At 40.5% G+C, this 20,575-nt stretch overlaps 1 protein-coding gene across 1 annotated transcript in view; it reads left to right on the top strand.

Annotated features, from left to right (window-relative positions):
• ETNK1 (ethanolamine kinase 1) overlaps positions 1–20,575 on the top strand; it is a 40,718-nt gene that overhangs the window by 12,298 nt on the left and 7,845 nt on the right. Inside the window, exons 2-6 of the mRNA XM_080914569.1 lie at positions 605–864; positions 6,724–6,864; positions 8,637–8,779; positions 17,131–17,214; positions 19,070–19,230. Of these exons, the coding sequence (XP_080770695.1) occupies positions 605–864; positions 6,724–6,864; positions 8,637–8,779; positions 17,131–17,214; positions 19,070–19,230 (789 nt within the window). The remainder of the gene's footprint in view (positions 1–604; positions 865–6,723; positions 6,865–8,636; positions 8,780–17,130; positions 17,215–19,069; positions 19,231–20,575) is intronic.

Genomic DNA, 20,575 nt, shown 5'->3' with positions numbered 1-20,575 from the left:
CTCCTCTTGAGTGTTGCTGTTAGAGTGGGAGTCATGACATCTGGCCTTTCTCAGACCCCTCTGTTCCATCTCTTTTGTGTGTATTTGTGGCCATGGACATGCTGTGACTGTCAGCAGAGGTCACAGTGAATGCTCTCCTTTCTCTGCTGGCTCCTCCTGGGCTTGAAGTCTAGTGTCAGGTGTGCTGCTAAGAGCTTTCACCCTCTGTGCTGTCTCGGTGAATAGAGCCAATCTTCTTACAGAGCTTCTACCCACTGTGTCCTTGTCCCCTCCTTTGCCTTATTGCACACAGTCTATCAGGCTAGTCTATCTTCCCCAAGTGGGCTCACTCACTCCTCAGGTGCCTTCCCCAGTGGTGCTGGGGTCAAATAAGGACTTGCCTGCTGAGGAAGCACACTACCAAGGGTCCTCCACACCAGTGAGGGTCGTTCAAAAGTAGGTGTTTTTCCTGAGTTTTGGAGATTGAGGCCAGGGTCAGGTGTATGCTACCCATGTACTAAACTATACCCAAACTTGTGTTTCCAGTTACCATTTTACTCACATGCTATCTTTAATTCCAGCCTCAGGAAAGTCTGTTAGCATTTCTCTTATTTTCTTCTGGCAGCTGTTCACAGATGGGATCACAAACAAACTCATCGCCTGCTATGTGGGTGACACCATGGAAGATGTAGTTCTGGTGAGGATTTATGGCAACAAGACTGAACTGTTAGTCGACCGAGATGAAGAAGTGAAAAGTTTCCGTGTGCTGCAGGCTCATGGCTGTGCACCTCAGCTCTATTGCACCTTTAACAATGGATTATGCTATGAGTTTATCCAGGGGGAAGCTTTGGACCCACAGCATGTCTGCAACCCAGCCATTTTCAGGTAATTTTGTAAGTTTCTTCTTTTAAAAAAGAATGCTATGTGCACTAGAGGCACTAAAAATTTTTTTAAAATTACATTTAGTTTTTGTGAATGTGGTGGGGGGGAGAAAAAGGAGGGAGAGGGGGCAGGCAGGTATGTGTATGGGGGGGGAGGGAAGGTTGTGTGTGTGTGTGTGTGTGTGTGTGTGTGTGTGTGTGTACGTGTGTGTACATGTGCGCTCTCGTAGAGAGAGTGACAGAAGAGATAGAGAGAGAGCACATGAGAATGGAGAGGTTTTGAGTCTGGGTGTTTTTTGCCATAGCACATTTTTAGTGGTCAGCAGAAAACCTTTTTCCCTGTGGGTTTCTGGCATCAATTTCAGTCCATCAGAGTTGCATAGCAAGTCCCTTTACCTGCTGTGACATTTAGCTGGCTTCTTAGACACTTTTTAACAGCCTGGTATGGTAGTTCACACCTGCAATCCCAGCCTGTGTCCCTCTCAAGAAGGAACATGTTTGAACATCCATCAGACTTTTGTGTTTGATCCATGTTTACCAATATTTCCTATGTTAAAAGTTGAAACATTTTAAAATATAAAGATTGTCAAGTGGACATCATGTTTTAATTAGTGTGACGAGCAAACACGTTCAACTTGAGCGTGAGAGCGGACATGGAGACGATGTCTCATGGAGGAGCAGTCCTGGCTTGTACTGTAACCTTTTTTGAGTGAAAACTAATTAGAATGAAATGCGCCATATCATTTGCCTGCCCTGAAATTCTGTTAAACACTATATACAAATATTGTTTTTCTAATGAGGAAGGAGCTCATGGTCCCGGGCTGACCTCAAACTTAACTGTAACTGAGGATGGCCTGGAGCTTGCGATTCTTCTGCCGTTATCTTTGGGTGCTGAGATGCAGGTCTGTGCTCCCATGCTCCTTTGTTTGTTTTTGAGACACAGTCTCATCACATAGTCCTGCCTGCCGGCTAAGTAGAACAGGGTGGTTTACGTGCCCTTGAGCGCAGTTCCTGCGGTGCGCACAGCTCTTGCGGCACTCCATCTCTGATGACCTCATTCCCTGTGCCGATCCCACGTCTCCTTCATTCTGCACCAGGACCGTTGAGTTGTCTTCAGTCCCTCACACTGGGACTCAGTGACACACGCCAGTCAGCAGTTTCCATTCAGGAGACTCTTACTTTACAGACATAATAGTTGAAACAGGACATAGGGGTTTGTTTTCTACTTTGCGGATACTGGTAGGATGCTGTGGAATGAGGGGCCATGTTGAAATAATACATTAGACGTCCTGTGGCTTTCATTCAGACATACTATTAAAGCCATCTTGCCACCTTTTTGAGCTGTGGACATTTGGGCATATAGCCAGGCTACCTCACCTTCACTGAGGTGTGGGAATTTGCTGCCTCGCTTTCCCATCTAAAAAATAGGAGTAATATTACCTAATTCTACATTATCATAATGGTTAAGTTTATTAATACAAAAACACAGGCTGAATTTCTGTCATCTAAAATGCTTCAGGCCAGGAAATGCTGTTCTAGGTAATTTTTGGCTGTGGAGTATTTGCGTGTTCATAATGTGTGGTCTTTAGGATGAGGCCAGGTTTAAACACAGAATCTATGTATATATACCTGCAGCAGAACCTGAATGCAGTTGTAATACAGGGTTTTCAGGGTGTCTGATCCGACTAACCTATCACACAAAGTCAGCTGTGTAATTATCTGTGTCCTTTTTCTAAGGATGCTCTATTTGTATGTGTAGGTAAACTTCCTAAACTTGGACAGTGTTAAGTAGTGTGTGTTAATGTTTTACATGTTAGCCAACCTTTGCAGTTTTAACAAACTGGATACTAAAACTGCTAATAGTATTTTGGCAAATTGTCATAGATAATGCTAAGTGGTTCCTTCCGTTAGCTTTTGGAAGTATGCTCTTCTAAGTTTTTTGCTGAGTGTGGTATGTATGTATGGTTTTACTTGGGAAGTGGGAGGCAGGGGCTGACCTTGGCTATGTGATTTTTTTGTTAAAGTGGCTGGGAGGAGGTTCGGTGGGTAAAGTGCTGCTGCACGGCCTGAGGACTGGAGGTTGCATCCCCAGAACCACTCAAATGCAGGGTGCTGCACACATGCAACCCACTCCTGGGGTGGAAGGTGGAGACAGATCCTTGGGGGCTCCTTGGCCAGTTGAGCAGGAGTAGGGAACATCAGGTTTAGTAGAAAAACTATTTCAAAAACAAAAAAAGAAGAGTTATCAAGGAAGACAGTTCCTGTTATTACCTTCTGGCTGCCATAGTTTTGGCAGGCACATGACCCATACACATGCCCCTCGCCCAATTTACAAACATTAAAAGTCACACCCAGATAGGTACAGTGCCAAGCCTTATAATCCCAGCTACTCCAAAGGCTGAGGGAGGAGTATTACTTGAGACTAGGAATTTGGGGCTTGGAGGATGAAAAATAACAAGGTCCCATCTCAGGACTTTGGCTTTTAGGAAGTGTCTGAAAGCTGCATGTAAATGTGGCCAGGCGAACACTGGGTACTAATCCCATCTCTTGTTTAGGACAGTCAGTGCTGTCATTACTAGGTGAACTCTAATCTTGGGCCCATCCCATACCTTAGAATGCTTCCTGACCATGAGCTAAGTTTTCACTTCTTCAACAAAATTCTTGACAAACCTAACTTAAGAAAGGTTCAGTTTTCACTTCGTTGGAAGAGTTTAAACTATGCAGTCGGTCATTTGGTTCTTTTGGGGTGGGGCGGGTGGTGTGGTGAGAAGAGCAGCGGCAACTGGCATTACGTGGTGGATCAGACCAGAGTGGCAAGGAAGCAGAGAGGCATATGAAGAGGTCTGGGTCCCAGGCTCTACCTCCAAAAGGCTCCAGCACCTCCAGGTCGCACATTCAACTAGAGACCAAGCCTGCAAAGCCAGGCCTTTGGGGGCCGTGGGAGGGGGGCAGCACCCCCACCCCCAAAAGGGGAATCTTTCTCACACATTCATTCCTTCTTTCTCCTTTCCCTTTCCTTCCCCCTCCCTCTTACACCCTTCCTACCTTCTTTTTCTCTTGTTGGTACAAGGGTTTGTTTGACAGGGTTTCTCTGTGTAGCCCTAGACGAGCTGGCCTGGAACACAAGAGACCCCTGCCTCTGCCTCAGTAATGCTGGGATCAAAGGCATGAGCGCCATCAACTCCTGCCTGACTGCCTTCGTTTTTAACTAGGAAATCCCATATAAGACTTCTCTGCTTGAGGCACGGGGACACAATGACCAGTTTCATATTCTCATTCCCCTGCCCCTCCTCAGTCCTCTGGTTTTGGGTGAATAGAGCCTCATAGCAGCAGCTCAGGCTGGCTTTAAATGCCTGGCAGCTCCTGAGCCCCAGCCTCCGAGCACCCTGGGGTGGGGCTCCACTTGTTACTGTGCCACCTACACCTGCTCTTGGTTTTTTTAGTTAGTTATTGTATAAACAGTTGTAATGGGCATATTACAATTCTAAAAATGTCAGAATTCACTTATTAAAGTTGGGGACATGATCAAATGACTGTGATAGCTAATACTGATGGAACACTTAACAGGAACTTTGTAGTGTCTAAATTTAACTTAATAAAATTGATACAGGATAACCCTAGGGGATAGATGTTAATAAACTTGCATAAGTCAATGAGAAAACTCAGCTATAAAGACATTTCGGTCATTAGCTTTTGATTCACATGCCAACACAGACAGATGCTGTAAGAATACCACTGATAGGTGACTGAGTTCTTAGGCATTAAAATAGAATAGAGAGAAAAATGGGGCTTTGTTGTGCTACTTAGAAAACATGATGTATCAGTTGAGTTCTTTGTGTGATGTGATATTTGTCTGGCGCATATGTGGCTCCCATTGCGGTTGTCTCTGTGATACTTACCTTATCCCTACATGCAGTAGGGATGCTCTCCAGAGCGGTTAGGTATGTTCAGTATGGACGAGCCATTGCAGAGAGGCAGAGCACAGTCTATGACAGTGGGGAGGGGACAGGGAGGGAGGATTCGGAGGGCTAGGCTGCTTCACTATAATTCCATGTAGTGTTATTTGTATAGAGATTATGTAGTACTCAGTGTAACAAGGTGTAACTTTGTGAGATAATTTTTTCTCCTCAGCCATTTCAGTTGTGCTTGGTTGAATTCATGGACATGGGCCCCAGACACATGTGGGACTGACTGCAGATTTAGTCAGCTGAGGTTTGCTAAAGCCGACCTTAGCATTTATGGTCAAATTTGATTAAAGTGGTATTACTTGTATTTTCAGTTAAATCTACTCATTTAGAATATGTAACATACTAATGTCATATCCTCACTATGTAGATATAATATTTACTGCTAGAAACAGGCATGGACTCTTTCAAGTATATTGTGTGACAATCTGGTTTGCATTGTGATAAATTGATTTACTGTTCTCTCTCTCTCTCTCTCTCTCTCTCTCTCTCTCTCTCTCTCTCTCTCTCTCTCTCTCTTTCAAAAGGAGGCTAAAAAAACCAAAAGAAGAAACTGTTAGGAATCAAGCTAGTTTTAAGTGCATTTGCTGTTTGCTTGCTATTCAGTTTATCTCCAGTCATGTTGTAACTCCTCCGGCATTTAAACACTTAGTAGGTTCTAATAACCACTAGAAAACAGAAACTGCAGGAAACAGGAAAAAGGGCAGTATGTCCGAATCATAAATTATTATAAAAGGATTCTGGGTAGGAAGCTCTGATCATCTTTATTGGATCTTAAATGAAATGAAGGACAAGCCAAATTCCCATATCCAGTGGCACAGAGCAAATGTCAGGATGTGAGGTAACCTTACCTCCTCACCCAACGAGAAGAAGAGGACAGGAACAAGCCAGTGCTGGCTGGAGCTCACCTGTGCTTCAGAGGAGTTAAGATCATCTCTGTTACATAGGAAGTTCCAGGCCTGTCTGTACCTCTTCTACCTCAGACATATACATGCACGAGAATGACTCACAAAGGTATATCAGCAACACAAAAGTAATTTTTTTAAAATATTAAATACCTTTTTAAAGCTGATTGGGGCTGGATGATGATGATGACTCAGTTGGGTAGGAGCTTGTTCCTTTTACAGAGACTGGAGTTTGGTTCTTAGTGCTCATGTTAGGCAACTAAACACATGACTAAAACCCCAGAGTATTCCTGATGGAGAGCTGGGGCTACAGCTCAGATGGTGATGTACTTGTTTGATATGAGTGAAGTCGGGGCAGCATTCCTACGTAGGGAGTGTTGGCACAAGGTGATCAGAACTTCAGGGTCATCTTCTGCTACAGAGTCTTAAGGCTAGCCGAGGGTATATGACACTTCATCTCAAAAAAATTGGACAAGAATAATTGTAGAAACTTAAAAGTTTATTTAATCACAGCTGTATGGCACTTGGCTCTCTGTCTTAGTTTGAATTGTTCTCAAGTATTTTTGTGTGTTAGGTTATCAGGGAGTCTTTTTAAAATATTCTCATTCATTAGCTAGATCATAACCAAGCCTATTACATCAGAATTTGGGGGGATAGCAAATTGTTTTTTTAGCAGTACCACTAATGGGGGGTAGCTTTTTCTTCTGGGGACCATAGATATAGTAGTGATAAGCTGTGGCCAGGATGGGTCAGAAATTCCTGTGTGTATGCATCAGGAGTCACGGACGTTGTAGGCTTAGCAAGCAGCTGTGAGGAATCCAGAAAGACACGCAGGAAGCAGCGCGACTGTTACAATGGAGCGTAGACGGAAACACCTCAGAAGTGCGTGGAAGGCAGTTGAGGACCCTAATGGTGATAGAGTGAGAGTCTTTTCTAAATAGACAACTTAATTATTACTAATTTAAGGTTTTGTGCTGTTTTCTCTTTAAACAGGCTAATAGCTCGTCAGCTTGCTAAAATTCATGCTATTCATGCGCACAATGGCTGGATCCCCAAATCTAACCTGTGGCTAAAGATGGGAAAATATTTTTCTCTCATTCCCACAGGATTTGCTGATGAAGACATTAATAAAAGGTAAAATACTTTGGTATTTGCATTGTTTTGCCCTTAGTAGGTACTGGAAGATAATGCTTGTATAAAATCTGGTTTGCATTCCTCTCTGCATTAAAGTGAACAAAACTATTGACTGTGGCTCTTGGATGACATTATAAAAAGAACCTCCTTATCCTTTTGAAGCCCCCTCTCCTTCCCACCCCCAATCTGAAGAAAAATCCCTACAACAATAAAGGGGGAGATGGAGTTGCTACAAATATATTTATTTAGACATAATTATAAAGAATACCAGGAAAGGGTACACTGGTACCAATTATGATAAACAGAGATGTATATATGTGGGACTGTAAGAATGTATTTTAATTTACTATGTTTATTTAAATAACAGATTATTAAGGTGAAAATTTACCTTCTGGGATCTTAGCTCTTTTGAATTGGATGCCAAGTTCAAATTGTCTGTGATCTTTTTATTTTTTATATGAGATTTTTCTATAGATTACTCTATAGTCTAAATCTTGAATATTATTCCTAGTATGAACATGAAAAATTTTATTAGGTTTATATCTAAAGTGTATTAAGGCTTTTACTTTGTGTAGGAATTCTATTTCCAGAAAAACAGAAGCAAGCATTATTTAAAGTGTTGACAGTGTGCTTACCCACATGTCTGTGTTCGCTTTGTTTCTCTCTCTTGCGCGTGCTCTCGTGTGTGTGTGTGTGTGTGTGTGTGTGTGTGTGTGTGTGTGTGTGTGTGTGTGTGTGTGTGCGTGCGCACTCGCAAGCGCGTGTGCACACACATACACACACAGAATCTCTTAAGTTCATAGTGTGTGTTCATATGCACATGCACTCACACAGAATAATGTAAGTGTACTACTGGGAAGCAGCAGACTGTGGGTCCAGCCTGACTGGGTGACCAGTTTATGTCCCTGCCTTGTCACCTTGGCAAGGGCTCAGCTCCATTTTAGTCAGCCGTGAAGGGACTACTGTAGGTTAGTAGCTGGGTTTGGTGGTGGTCTTGCCATGTAGCTAATTTGTGTTGAGGGTGGAGAGTACTTTGGTAGACTTTGGAGACAGCTCTTTGGGAAGGAGTACGTGAATAGCAGTCTGTGACTCTGCCTGGAGTGCTCGTGGCAAGCTGGAGGAAGTTACCCATTCTGTATCATTTTATTTTCTACTAAATTTTATACAAGTAGATAACCTACATCCATACTTTGTGGGTTTCTCCTTTTTCCCAGGCACCATTCTCTTAACCCTTGTGCTTAAAATCTGTGTTAATGATAGTTTTACTAAGGCAGGCCATAGCTTTGCTGTTGACATGAAGTAGGTGATGTGTGACATCTCCATCTCAGACAGTGTTCTTAGGTAGTTTTTTGAAAACCACCCATTTTTATCTTTCCTTGTTTAAAATAAATACTTTCAGTGTGTAACTTTAAATAATATACTTTAATCTGTTAATGAGTTCATTGTGTCTCAGTCCTCTCAGCTGTAAAAAGGTGGCAGTGAGCATGAGGCACTCTCAGTGGCACTGTAGCTAGCAACTGCGTACACCGTCCCTCTCACTTTTCAAGTATCAGTTTTTAGTTTCTGCTTTACAGTTTAACTGCCATATGTTTAAGTTTATTATAAAGGTTTTCTTTATTCAGGTTTTGGAACACATTGGTTTATTGTTGAATTCAGGAATATGTGCTTATGCAATAGAACGCATTTGAGGTAGAATTTTAGCTTTAAATTTGAAAGAAATTTGGTGTATCAATCAACTAAATAAGGTCTGACTTTTCTTTTAAAATGGAAAGGTTCCTAAGTGAGATCCCAAGCCCTCAGCTTCTTCAGGAGGAGATGACTTGGATGAAGGAGATTCTTTCCAGCCTGGGCTCACCTGTGGTACTGTGCCATAATGACCTGTTGTGTAAGAATATAATCTACAACGAGAAACAAGGTAGGTATTTGACCTTAGCAGTAAGTAATTTGATTGATTGCTCTTATGCTCTTCTTAATGGTCCCTTGTCTTTATCAGTAAACAAGGAGTAAAACATACACAAAGATTTTCACTTGAGGTTATAAAAATGATGGTAATTGCTATTAGGAATATATATATATGTATACACACACACACACATACATACATACATATATGGATAAAATGTCTTTAAAATTGTATTATTAGAAGTAGTTTGTTGACTTTTGAGTGTACAGTGATGATTGTGTATATATATGTGTGTGTGTTTGTGTACACATATATTTATAAATATACACATAAATATATATCTTTCTGAAAGCTGTTTGGCTATTTGTGATTTTTGAAAGCATGTCTGCTGTTGTGGGGAGTATGGGAAATGAACAGGTTGCTGCTGCACTGCTGGGTCTCTGGGAACCTCTCAGTGCTGTGGGCTGACAGCAGTTAATATCACCAGGCTTCCTAATTCCTGTGTATATGCTGATACTCTAGGGAGAGACTCAGATGTAGATTACTGTCTTTGTTCATATTTATAGCAAATGCAGTAGTAATAAAATAACTGTGGTAAATAGACTTAACGTATTCTGAGGTAAAAGTTGATGCTTTGGTGTAATTTGTGTGACTGTTCATATCTAAGAGTCACTGGTTGCATTATTAGGGCACTGGGTAAAGTGCTTTGAGGTTTGGTTGCTAAACAATAAACACCCTCAAATACTAAATTGAAATTTCAAAGTACCATTCATGTTAAAAAATTAATTGGAGCTACTACTTTTCAGAGAAGGCCGGTTTTCTAAAGTAGTTATTTTGCAAAGACTGTATTTTAAATTTAAAAGAGTGTTTTTATGTATATACTAAAACCAAAAAATGACTGTTGTTGTAGTCATAAATTATTACATTTGCTACTAGTGAGTGATTCAAAGTTGGGACTATTCTAATAAAGTAATTGTTAGTAATTATGGCTAACTTTAACCTGAAACCCAACTAAAGAGACACTGTCAAGGATGGTGGCCTTAAGACATTCATTTTTTTATGTTTGATAGAGGCTCTGTTTTGAATTGTGTTAATTTTTGTGTGGAATCACCTCACTTTAAACTTTCGGTCTCTGACAGTGTTCTTTAAGGAGAGCTGTGTTGATTGATTACTCATGGCTGTTACAGTAAATGAGTGGCGACCAGATCTCAATGCCACATGAGACAGGAGCATTAGCCTTGCCTAATGGGTGTGCCAGCGTTAAGTTCAGTGCCAGACCTAATAACACATTTGTGTAATGGAGTTTCGAGTAAGGGACTTCATCTTACATTTAAAGTGGACACTCAGCTTTATTTTTAACTGCAAGTTAAAGGGAATTTGTTATTTCCTTTGGAATGTAGGTTCAATTGTCATTTATATTTTTATTTTATTTTTTGCATATTCATTTCATAGAACAAAGTTGTTTATAAAAGTAAAAATAAGGGACCAAAAAAATCAGATTACTTTGTCATAGGTACTTTTCATTAAACAATTTTTCAGTCTTAGCTCTTGGTAATTTACATGTAATTGCTTGTATATCAAAGAGAACAATTAAGTTTTCATTTGGTTTTAGAGCTCCAAATCCTTCTCCATGTCTCTCTGTCCCTTTCTTCCAGTAAGCGTTCATGGTGTATTGCTTGCTCCTTGTCTTTGTGGGCATTTTGAGTGCTAGTAAGGAAAGGCTGTGTGTTTGCTTTCTCTTTATCAATTAGTAGTAGTATGTATACTAGAAAGGCTAATTGGATCTGGTGGCATCCCCTCCCAACAAGATTTCTGTGTTAGTAGTTGATATGTAACCTCTAAGACACTGTAGTTAGAGTGTTGAGGTAAAACCTAAAATTCAAGAACGCCTGACCAGAAGCAGTACTGTCCTCATCCTTTGGTGTGACTTTAGGTGAGGAGACAGTAGCTTTGAGATAATGAAAGCCTGTGGCCTATTTGAATCTAGTTACATGTAGAAGATACCATGTTTTAGTCCAACAAATTGGTAAGTTTAATTCATTTGGTGTGGGAGCATTCCTTTGACACTCCAGAGGTGATCTTAGAAAACGCAATATGGGAGCCAGGTGTGTGTAGGTACATTTTGTATCCCAGCACATAGGAGGCAGAGGCTGGCAGATTTGGTGTACTTAGTTCCAGGACAGATAGAGCTGCATACTGAGACCCCCATCTTGAGTGGGGTTTGAGGATACCACAAAAGGGAGTTGGAGAGATGGCTCAGCCGTTAAAAGCTAGACTCATAACCACAGCAATGAAGGCAAGTACGCTACACCTGTTTTAGCTGCTTCCTTTACTGTAGCTTATGAAAGGCGAGCTTTTGGAAGGGAGAGTAACTTAGAATAATGGATTAAATTGGCATTTTATTCACATACACATTGATCTGTTGTCCTAAAGTTGTACCTTCCTATTTTTTGCTTATCTTAAGAGATACAAGTCAATAAAAATAGTGGGTGGAGTGAGTGGCCTGGCCCACGCAGCTGCCTTTGTTGTTTTAATTTCTCAGCAGTGTAAATTGAAGCTCATTTAATACATTTGTATAGTATCATCTTGCAGTGACTGCATACATTTTACAATAATGTGATGAACTGGTTTTGGTATTAATAGATGTGTATATAGTTTGTCTGCCATTATTATGTTGTTTATAGTATACCTTTTATAAAATGCTATCAGGACTTGAAAAGCTAGCGTATCTGAGGAGTGGTGGTGTACGCCTTTAATCCTGGTACTTGGGAGGCAGAGGCAGATGGATCTCAGGGAGTTCCAGGGCAGCCAGAGCTATGTGGAGGAACAAACAAACAAAACAAAAACAAACAAGCAACAACAACAACAACAACAACAACAACAAAAAGAATTAGCCTAAGATTGTGTTTATTAGAGGATGGCCTATTCCTGGCTTTAATGAAGGGACAGCTGTCCTCAGCGTGGGGTCAGTGCACAGTGATGAGATGGAATTTATAATAAACTGGGAAGCAGCCATTCTTCCTTCAGAGTAAGACAGCACGGTGCAGTTGTCTGCGAGTCTTAGAGTGGGGAACTCAGAAGGACTTCCAGTGTTGTATTCAGATTGTAGCTAATTCTTCAGTTGCTGACATGTCAGAAGCCATTAATGAAGCTTGTGAGATTATGCTTTTGTCTCTACTTTTGTTAGAAGGTTCTTTGCTTTGACAATAACTTTAGTTGATTTATTGTCAAAGCTTTTACCCCGACCCCAGTTTCTTCATAAATGCCCACATAAAGTCTTTACATTTAAGGGATGTTAATCATTGTCCATTTTTTATTCAGTAAAATATAAGAAGCTCACTGGTTGGCATTTAGGCAAAACAAAGGAGTAGAAGGAAATGAAGGCCTTTTATTAGGATGATTTTAGTTTTGTACACTGTAGGTAGGAAAGTTAGCACTACTCTGAGTCCTGGTTGGCTCTAACCAAGATCCATCCTACTTTTATTAACGCAAAACTTCTTATTTTAATGACGTAGAAGATACTTTTTCCATTGATTTAATTTTAAAATTTAATACAAATCTGACTTGTTAGGAGGTAATTTATAGAGATTTCTAGTCCCTTCATGCTTGGCAGAGACATGCCTGGCCTCTCAATAAAGCTGTTCTTATGGCACTACAGATGCAGCTCAGTTACTGCTGGCCTAAGATATGCAAAGCCTCACGTGCTATCCTCAGCATTGGGCAAATGGCGCAACAATACTGTGACCCCAGTATTTATTTGGAAGGTAGAAGCAAAGAGGACAGGAAATTCAAGTCATTTTCGGCTAGGTTTAGGCTCCCCCCGCCCCCAGTCTCTATTAAAGAAATAACACAAACAAACAAAATCTTGTCTTTGAAAGATAATCTCATATACAGACATATGTAAACATTAGTGATGAAACAAGTAGAAATAGGTAATAATCATATAAAAAGTTTGTTTATAAAAACCAATATAGTCATGCACATATATACCTTTTACTTACCCTCTTGGAGTATTACCATACCTTGAAAATAAAATCCATGTATATAGAATATTGAGTTTAAATATTTAAAATCTACAGAGATACAGACCTAATTCTTTTTAACTATGTGCCTGGTACCTAGAGTCTAGAATTGACAGGTTTGTGCTTTATCGTCCACTTCACCTGCTCGTTAATCAGTCCATCTGACTTTCTCTTTACTGCGCTGGAGACCTGAGTGCCTTCCATCCCTGAGCTCTTTAGCAGCAAAGTGTGTTTAGAGCTCAGTGTTCACTGAAGTGCCTCTGCCAGTCTTAGATAGCAAGCTGGAGTGTGACGTGGAATTGCAGATGTTTGGAAACTGAAGTGTAGGATATCTGTGGCCTGAGTTCAAGGTAACCTAGACAATATAGTGGAAACCTGCCTTTAAAAACAAGTTTTATGCATGCTACTTGGTGAATTTGACAGGTGTCTATGCTTCTGTAACCTGAATGCCCTTAAGTAAAGAGCCTTTTTACCATCCTGGAGAGTACTAATCCTGAGTTGATTTATTCTAGACTACTACGTATGAGAGTAAAACATCCTGAAGACAGGCAGTGTAAAGCAGAACTCTAGCCACACCCAGTGGTGCATGTCTGTAATCCTAGCTCTTAGGAGACTGAGCATGAGGATAGTGACCTACCTGTGTTGTCTACATAGTGAGTAGCCTACATGGCCTAGTGACAGGGCAACCAGGGCTGCATAGCAACACCCTGCTTTCAAACCAAAAGCAGTCCTCCTCCATTCCTTAGTAAGAAACACTGACTAAGATATTGCTGGATGTTTGGTTTCAATATTTATTTTTACTGTCTGACAGTTTCACACATTTCTGATGTATGTGGGTCCTTTCCGTCTCCATTGTTCTTTACCCATTCCTGGTGAGCCTTTTCTTCCTAACATCCTTCCCTTTCTATGTGTTCTCATAGCCTTAATTAGAGTTGTTTGCATGAGCCTTTTAAAATCCACTGTATTTGAGTCATACTTGGATGAGAATGTTAGAAATACCATGTTTTTTTTCTTCCTTTTTTAAAAAAAAATGTTCTTTTGCAACCCTTCCTCACATGTTACTGTGTCTGTTCTGTGTAGATCCTCTATTTCTCTCCTAGTGTCTGACTGCTGTCCATGTGCCAGGAGGGCTCTTGTGTCCTCCCCCAGGCTCTGTCACATAGCCCTTGTGGTGTGCTGGAGGTGCTGTAAGCAGGCCTGGGTTTTCCTAGCTCATACCCTCTTGGCATGTTCTGTGTAAGACAGGCAGCGTTTTCTGCAGAATTCTTGTGAGTTTTCCTCATTGTTGGTTCTCCATGTCTAATAGCTCATTAGGTCGAGGGTCAGGCTCTCATATGGGTGACCTTACTTTTCATTTTTAATAAGATAAAGTCAAGACATGTCTTGTTCTAATTATATAGCCTTGTTTAATTTTAAGCTTTTGGCTTTAAAGTGCTTTTATAAATGGAAGACTAGTTTTCTTGTATTGAGATTTGAACAGTTTAACTGGATTTTTCCTACAGCGGTAAAGGGCTTCAAACAGTAGTAAAAATCAAAAATATTTTTGAAAATTCAAATTCATCCATTATTTGCTTTGTGTTGTGTGTCACTGGTACATTTATTTAAAGATGATGAAAATCAATGCTAGCCCTTAAGCTAATCGTTTTTTTTAAAGGTTAAGGATGCCCTGAGAGTCTGGATGATCTAGAAGCCCCTCCTTGGGAAGTGAGTGTGCACATAAGATTCTAGGGTGTATTTTCATTATCTGTTCACCTTTGAGACCTCAAGGAGAAATTCTTGTCTTAAGGAGTTATTTATTAATAGTAATGAACATTAATATTGGGAAATCTTAGAAACGAAATAATTAAACTCACTGGAAAAAGAAATAACATGCTTCTGTTGCTAGGAGAATATTTTCCAATGCCGTAATTTGATTTTTCTGGCACCCTAAGATAAAAGGCCTCTTTAATTTTACATTGTTGCAGAATCTTAAATTTAAGGTTGAGTTCCACTTTGTAATAACTTGAAAAAGAATAGTTAATGCAGATTTTAAAAAAATTTCTTTCCTTTAAAGCTTTGTGTCTTGTACAATGTGAGTTTGCCAAATTTTCTTCATCTGCTACAGATTAGGCATGCCATTGCTGCTGCCATGTGGCGGCGCACCGTGCTTCTTAAACGCACTGACTGGAGCTTTGTCGTCTCACTTGTTCACATGCACGGAGCCTGGTAACAGCCCCATCTGTACTTTGTTAGCTTCATTTTCTTATCTTTAGATTTCAATATAAACTCAACATAGCATTTAAACATAAAGGCCAGTGTTAATGAGTTAACGCTACTACAAAAGTCACTGCTAAAACTTTCCATGATGAAACAGATTTTAACTTTTCTTAAAATTTATGTTTTAATTAAATTATGTGTATAAGCGGGTCTGTTTTTACCTGCTATTTTAACTGTATTTGCCAAATTCTAAATATAATTTTGAAAATTGAAGCATTTATTTATGTGGCAAAAGTAAGCTTCAGGACTGGGCTGTGTATTTTTATTGGCACTTAACTATTAAAATGAGCTCTACAAGAAGTTGTGCTTAAAGAGCCAAAGTCATCAACAGCTGCATGTAAAGTCACCTGCTAGGCGTTCAGTTGGTTCACTTATAGACTGTGGTAAATGTTGTGTTCTGTTCTTTGAAGGCTCATGAAAGGATAGGTATGTTCTGGATCATTTTATTTAGTTTTACTTGTTGACAATTTTCTATAGAATATCCATAGTATTTTTTTTTTTTTTTTAAGAATAATGTTTTGTCTTCAGAAACGCCCATTGTAAAGAAGTTTGAAAGGGAAAGTCACTAGTCTACCACTGGTTTATTCCTCTTTGCCCTATCTTCAGTATGCTCTCTGTTCATAGACATATTTTAATAAACAGCATCACAGTATATTAGCTGATTCAGTATCCATTTCCATAAGTTTACATTTCCGACTCCTCATGTTGAGAGCTGTTTACTGCTTTGTCTCAGTGGAGGACTTGCCATGACACTTGGTCTGCAGCTTCTCACTGCCAGCCTTGTCCTGGTGCCCTTGTGCTGCTAGTGGTGCTGATCAGCAGGTTTCACTTGTGCTAAATTGCAATATTTTATTCTTATTAACATTTAAGAAACCTATTGTAACAAGATGTGTCCAGTTTTTCAAACTGGAATATACTTTGATCATTGCCACTTTTCCCAATCGAGTGTTTAGGATCAACCCCAGGCCTGGTGCCTGATAGGGAAGCACCCCACCCCCAGGCTACTCCCCAGCCCCAGGGCCATTTTTACACAGTTTGAGAATTAAATCCTATCGCTGTCTGAAGAGCTTTAGTTTCCACAACAGCTCTTAGTCCTAAGTTTCTGTTTTTGTGGCTGATTTAACTATGCTCACTACGCTTCTGGATTATGTATCCAGTTCTCTATTAAGACATTAAAATGAAGACACTGCTCTCTTCGAGAAACGCCCCTGTGTCTGCTTTGTCACTGCAGCACACTTACAAGATGGGGTGACCACATTCTCGTTACAGCTTCTCAACTTGAGCATCCTGGAAAAGACTTTCAGCCATGGCTGCTCTGGTTTCCACCGGAGCTGTACCGCCATGGGATACACACATTTTTGGTGTGGGCAGTGACATACATTAGTTTTTTTTTAAATTAGTATCACTTCTATGTTTTGTCATAGTTGTGTATTTACATAGTAATCACTTGGTGGACAGGATTGTTTTTACACACACACACACTTGAATGAAATTTTAATTTAACTCATATAATGCCCTTAAGACATGGAAAACTCAGTTGTGAGGTTATACCATACAAACTTAGGAATTTGATAGCAACTCACTTCTTACACTGGTGATAACATCAAATTGGTTACCATGTAAGCTGTCAGAACCACAGAACTCAGGTTTTCAGAGTTTGTTTCATATGTTAGATAAGCTCACTAGTATACAGTTTGTCACAGGCGATGTTTGTCATAGATGATGTTTTGCTAAGATAGGCTGTTAACAATTTCCACAGTTATTTTTAACTAAACATGAATTTTTAAGCTACTGATGCCCCCATGTGGTGAAAAACATATATTCTGTTAGAACTTGAAACTGATATATTTTCATTTTAACAAAAGTGGATAATAATATTTTGGAAATGCTGTTGATGAAGGGACTTAATTTAAATTTTGTAAAGCTCATTGCCATAAAATTCACAGCCTTGCCCTGTGTTGTCTCAGAAGTGCATGTAACCAAGCACACGCATTGAGACAGTATGAGACTGAGTTACAGATAGCATAGGGGGTTTCTGGTCATGCATACGATTGCTTATTTGCTTTGTTTTTGTGTCTCACATAGGTGATGTACAGTTCATTGATTATGAGTATTCTGGATACAACTACCTGGCATATGATATTGGAAATCATTTCAATGAATTTGCAGGTAAGACCCATGCTTCACTGTTGGTCCTCTACCATCTACAGCATTCTACAGTTGTTCCAAGGACGAGTCCCTGGGCAGGAGTAGCATGTCCCCATTTGACCCCCTGGCTTTGTTTACTTGTTCCTGGAGAAGAGAGCTTTCCCTTATTGCCATCAGAAATACTGCACTAGAGGGATACAGTCCTGGGGCTTGTGGCCTGGGTTTGATCATGTGCAGACCTGTGCTCCTCGTGCCCATCACATGTGCAATAGCACGGCTTCATCTCCAGCACAACAGAAAGACATGGTTCTTGAAAGGCTTTCTAACTCACATTTTTTATGAATTTGTTTTGAATGCTGTAGATCTCATCTTAATGTTACACCCTCCCTTCTGTTCATTTGCACATCCAAATACTACCTAACATTCAGGTATCAATTCAGCTTTTTCTTCACAGAAGTTCAAAGACCATTGCTGCTTCCTCCTTCATAGCGAGAGCAGTGTGCGTGTCATGAAGGGTGAATCTTATCCTACAGACTCATTGCTGCCTATGAGTTAATACCAGTTTAAACTTGATTGCTATTAAAAGGCTGTACATTTTTTACCTCTTGAATTTCATTTTACAGTTACTTCTAAAACTTCAGATTTTTTTATGTAAGTGGAGTATATAATTAATACTATATTTAGATTTTTTTTCTAAAAGTAAAGATTAGCAAATATTTTAGATGTTTTATTTCTAGTGAGGATATTGTATCACTGAACTTGTAGCAGATTCCTGTCTGTATATTTATATAATTTGGGTCTAGACTGATAAATGAAGTTGGTGCAAGTTTTGTTTCTAGTTACTTATTTCAACCAAATTTACCATACACATAACACACACACACAGGTACACACCACAGCCCCATGCATGTGCTTTGCACACAAACACACACACACACACACACACACACACACACAAACAAACTACACAACCTTATTTGAGTGCTGTGCATGTTCTCATACGGTTTCCCATAGGCAGGAATGAGTCTGTATAGAATAAGAGTTTGCCCTTTTGTGACCTGCCACAATGGTCTTCGACCTGCTGTGGGAAAAGCTGAAATAACACCTGAATGTTGAAATAGAAGGGAGGAAGAGAACATTAAGGTGAGGCTGCTGTCTGTAGGAGAGAAATCTCTGGAAGGAGAAGCAAAAGTTATAACATCAAAGAGCTAGATTTAGATTATTTATGAAGAACCCCAAGTGCCAGGCAAGAGTAGCAGAAACATTTAGGATTGTCATCAGACTGTGGCCATGGCTCACCTTTCTTTATTCTCTTCTTCATCACTCCTTCCCTTCCTCTGGAAAAGATAGAGATACAAAATAGCAGAGTTGAAGTATATGGACAATACAAATTGGATTTGGTGGTTTTTTTCCCCCTTTTGTGGGGTCTGGAGGGCACAAGGGTTGGGGATGCACTTAGGAGGTCTGGGAATAGAGAGTGATTGGGTATATTGTGTGAAACTAAATAATCAATACAGATATGTTGGAAGAAAAAATGTTTATACCCTGAGTGTTATCAAGAGGTGTCAGGAAGTGGGGCTTGAGGCTCTGCTCTCCCTTTACCACTTAAAAATGCTCAGGGGCACTTACTCCGACGTATACGGGGCTTCTGCTGAAGACTGCCCAATGGAAGCAGTGACATCATCAGCTTCTTATGATGAGCACCAGCTCTGTGCCTTACTTAGAGTGAAGCTAGGATTCGGAATGTGGGCCCATTGTGTAATGGAAGGCATTGCCAGCAGAAGAGAGGCTGCATTTCTTTTCGGCTAGAAGCTAGGCTGCAGTACATAGGTGTGGTGAAGGGTGTTTCTCAGTAGTCTGTTCTGTTCCTCCTCAGGTGTCAGCGATGTAGACTATAGTCTCTATCCAGATAGAGAACTCCAGCACCAGTGGCTGCGCTCTTACCTTGAAGCCTACAAGGAGTATAAGGGCTTTGGCAGTGACGTCACTGAAAAGGAAGTAGAGACACTCTTCATTCAAGTCAATCAGTTTGCATTGGTAAGTTTAAATAGCATCAATGACACATCCTGAGTGTAGCTAACTAAATATTCATTCGATAAACCAAATTTTAGTTTTGTGAATTTTGTTTAAAATAATGAAAAATGTGGTTGCTTACAGTCTGCGTCAATGATTACTTGGCTTTAAGGATCTAATTTGTTGCTGCTTTACCCACTTATATATCTTTACCTGAGTTTGGTTTGAAAATTAGCTATAAGAATACTGTAGTTCATTAGCACAGCCTGCAGCTGGTGTGTTAAGACATTACTGAATATTAGGTCAGTTCTTTCAGCTACTTTATAGATTTTGAATGTGGCTTTGGGAGCATTGGCCATCTTGTCTTTTCCGATAGACTCAGTGATGGCCCACAGCTAGATTGTTGTTGCTCTTAGGTGCAGGCAATGATTCTCCAGAGACACTGGCAGCACAACACGGGAGTGGCTGTGTAGATGTGACAGCCACTGTCTGATGTGTGGGCGAGCTGCTGGCACAGTGCTCACTGCCAGAGAGAGGAGTGGACTTAACAGACTGCAGTGTCCACGTGCTTTAGACACTGGGGCTGTGTCTGAGCGCAGTTCATCAGCCAGATGCTAAGTCCTTACTGCTGCTCTAGTTAGGACTGTTGTAAGTAAAGTTCTTCAAAATGCTTATAACTTAGATGACAAGATGCATGTTTTGTTTTGTTTTTTAATACCCATCTTTAAAATTTTTAGTGAAGTATAATTAAGAATAAACTTCAATGTGATTTAAGGAGGAAACCATCATGGTGCATGCCTACAGTACTTGCTCTTGGAAAGCAGACACAGCAGGATGCAGAGTTTAATGTCAGTCTGGTCGTACAGCAAACAAGACCAGCTGGACTATTTGAGACCTCGTCTCAAAAAACTAAGCCAAGCTGAAGTTAAAAATGACTGTACTATACTTCAAATGCATTTACTTGGACCCATGTGGTATCTGGCCTCGTCCAGGCCCCTGGAGTTGGGGTTACAGGTCCTGTGTTTAGATAGACCCCCAGCATCCATGTAGAAGTGGGCATGACACACACCTGTAGTTCCAGTGCTAGGGAGACGGGTGAACAGGTGAGTCCTGGCGGCCTTCTGAGTTGGTGTGCTCCTGTCTCAAAAATGGCTCAGCAAGTAAAGTGCTAGCTGTGTAGACATTAGGCCAGAATAGAGGGTGTGTAATGCCACACCTGGGGAGGTGTGACAGCCCTCCTCTAATTTCAGTGCAGGGATTCCCAGAGCCGTCTGACTAGCTAGGCTAGCTCAGCTCTGGGTTTAGGAGAGAGCCTGCCTCAATGTATGAGGTGGAGAGAGATCACAGAAGATACCCAGAGACAGTGGCT

This window comes from Micromys minutus (genome assembly GCF_963924665.1).
Source record: "Micromys minutus genome assembly, chromosome: 3".
Lineage (NCBI taxonomy): Eukaryota > Metazoa > Chordata > Mammalia > Rodentia > Muridae > Micromys > Micromys minutus.
This window is presented reverse-complemented; position numbering and strand designations above follow the sequence as displayed.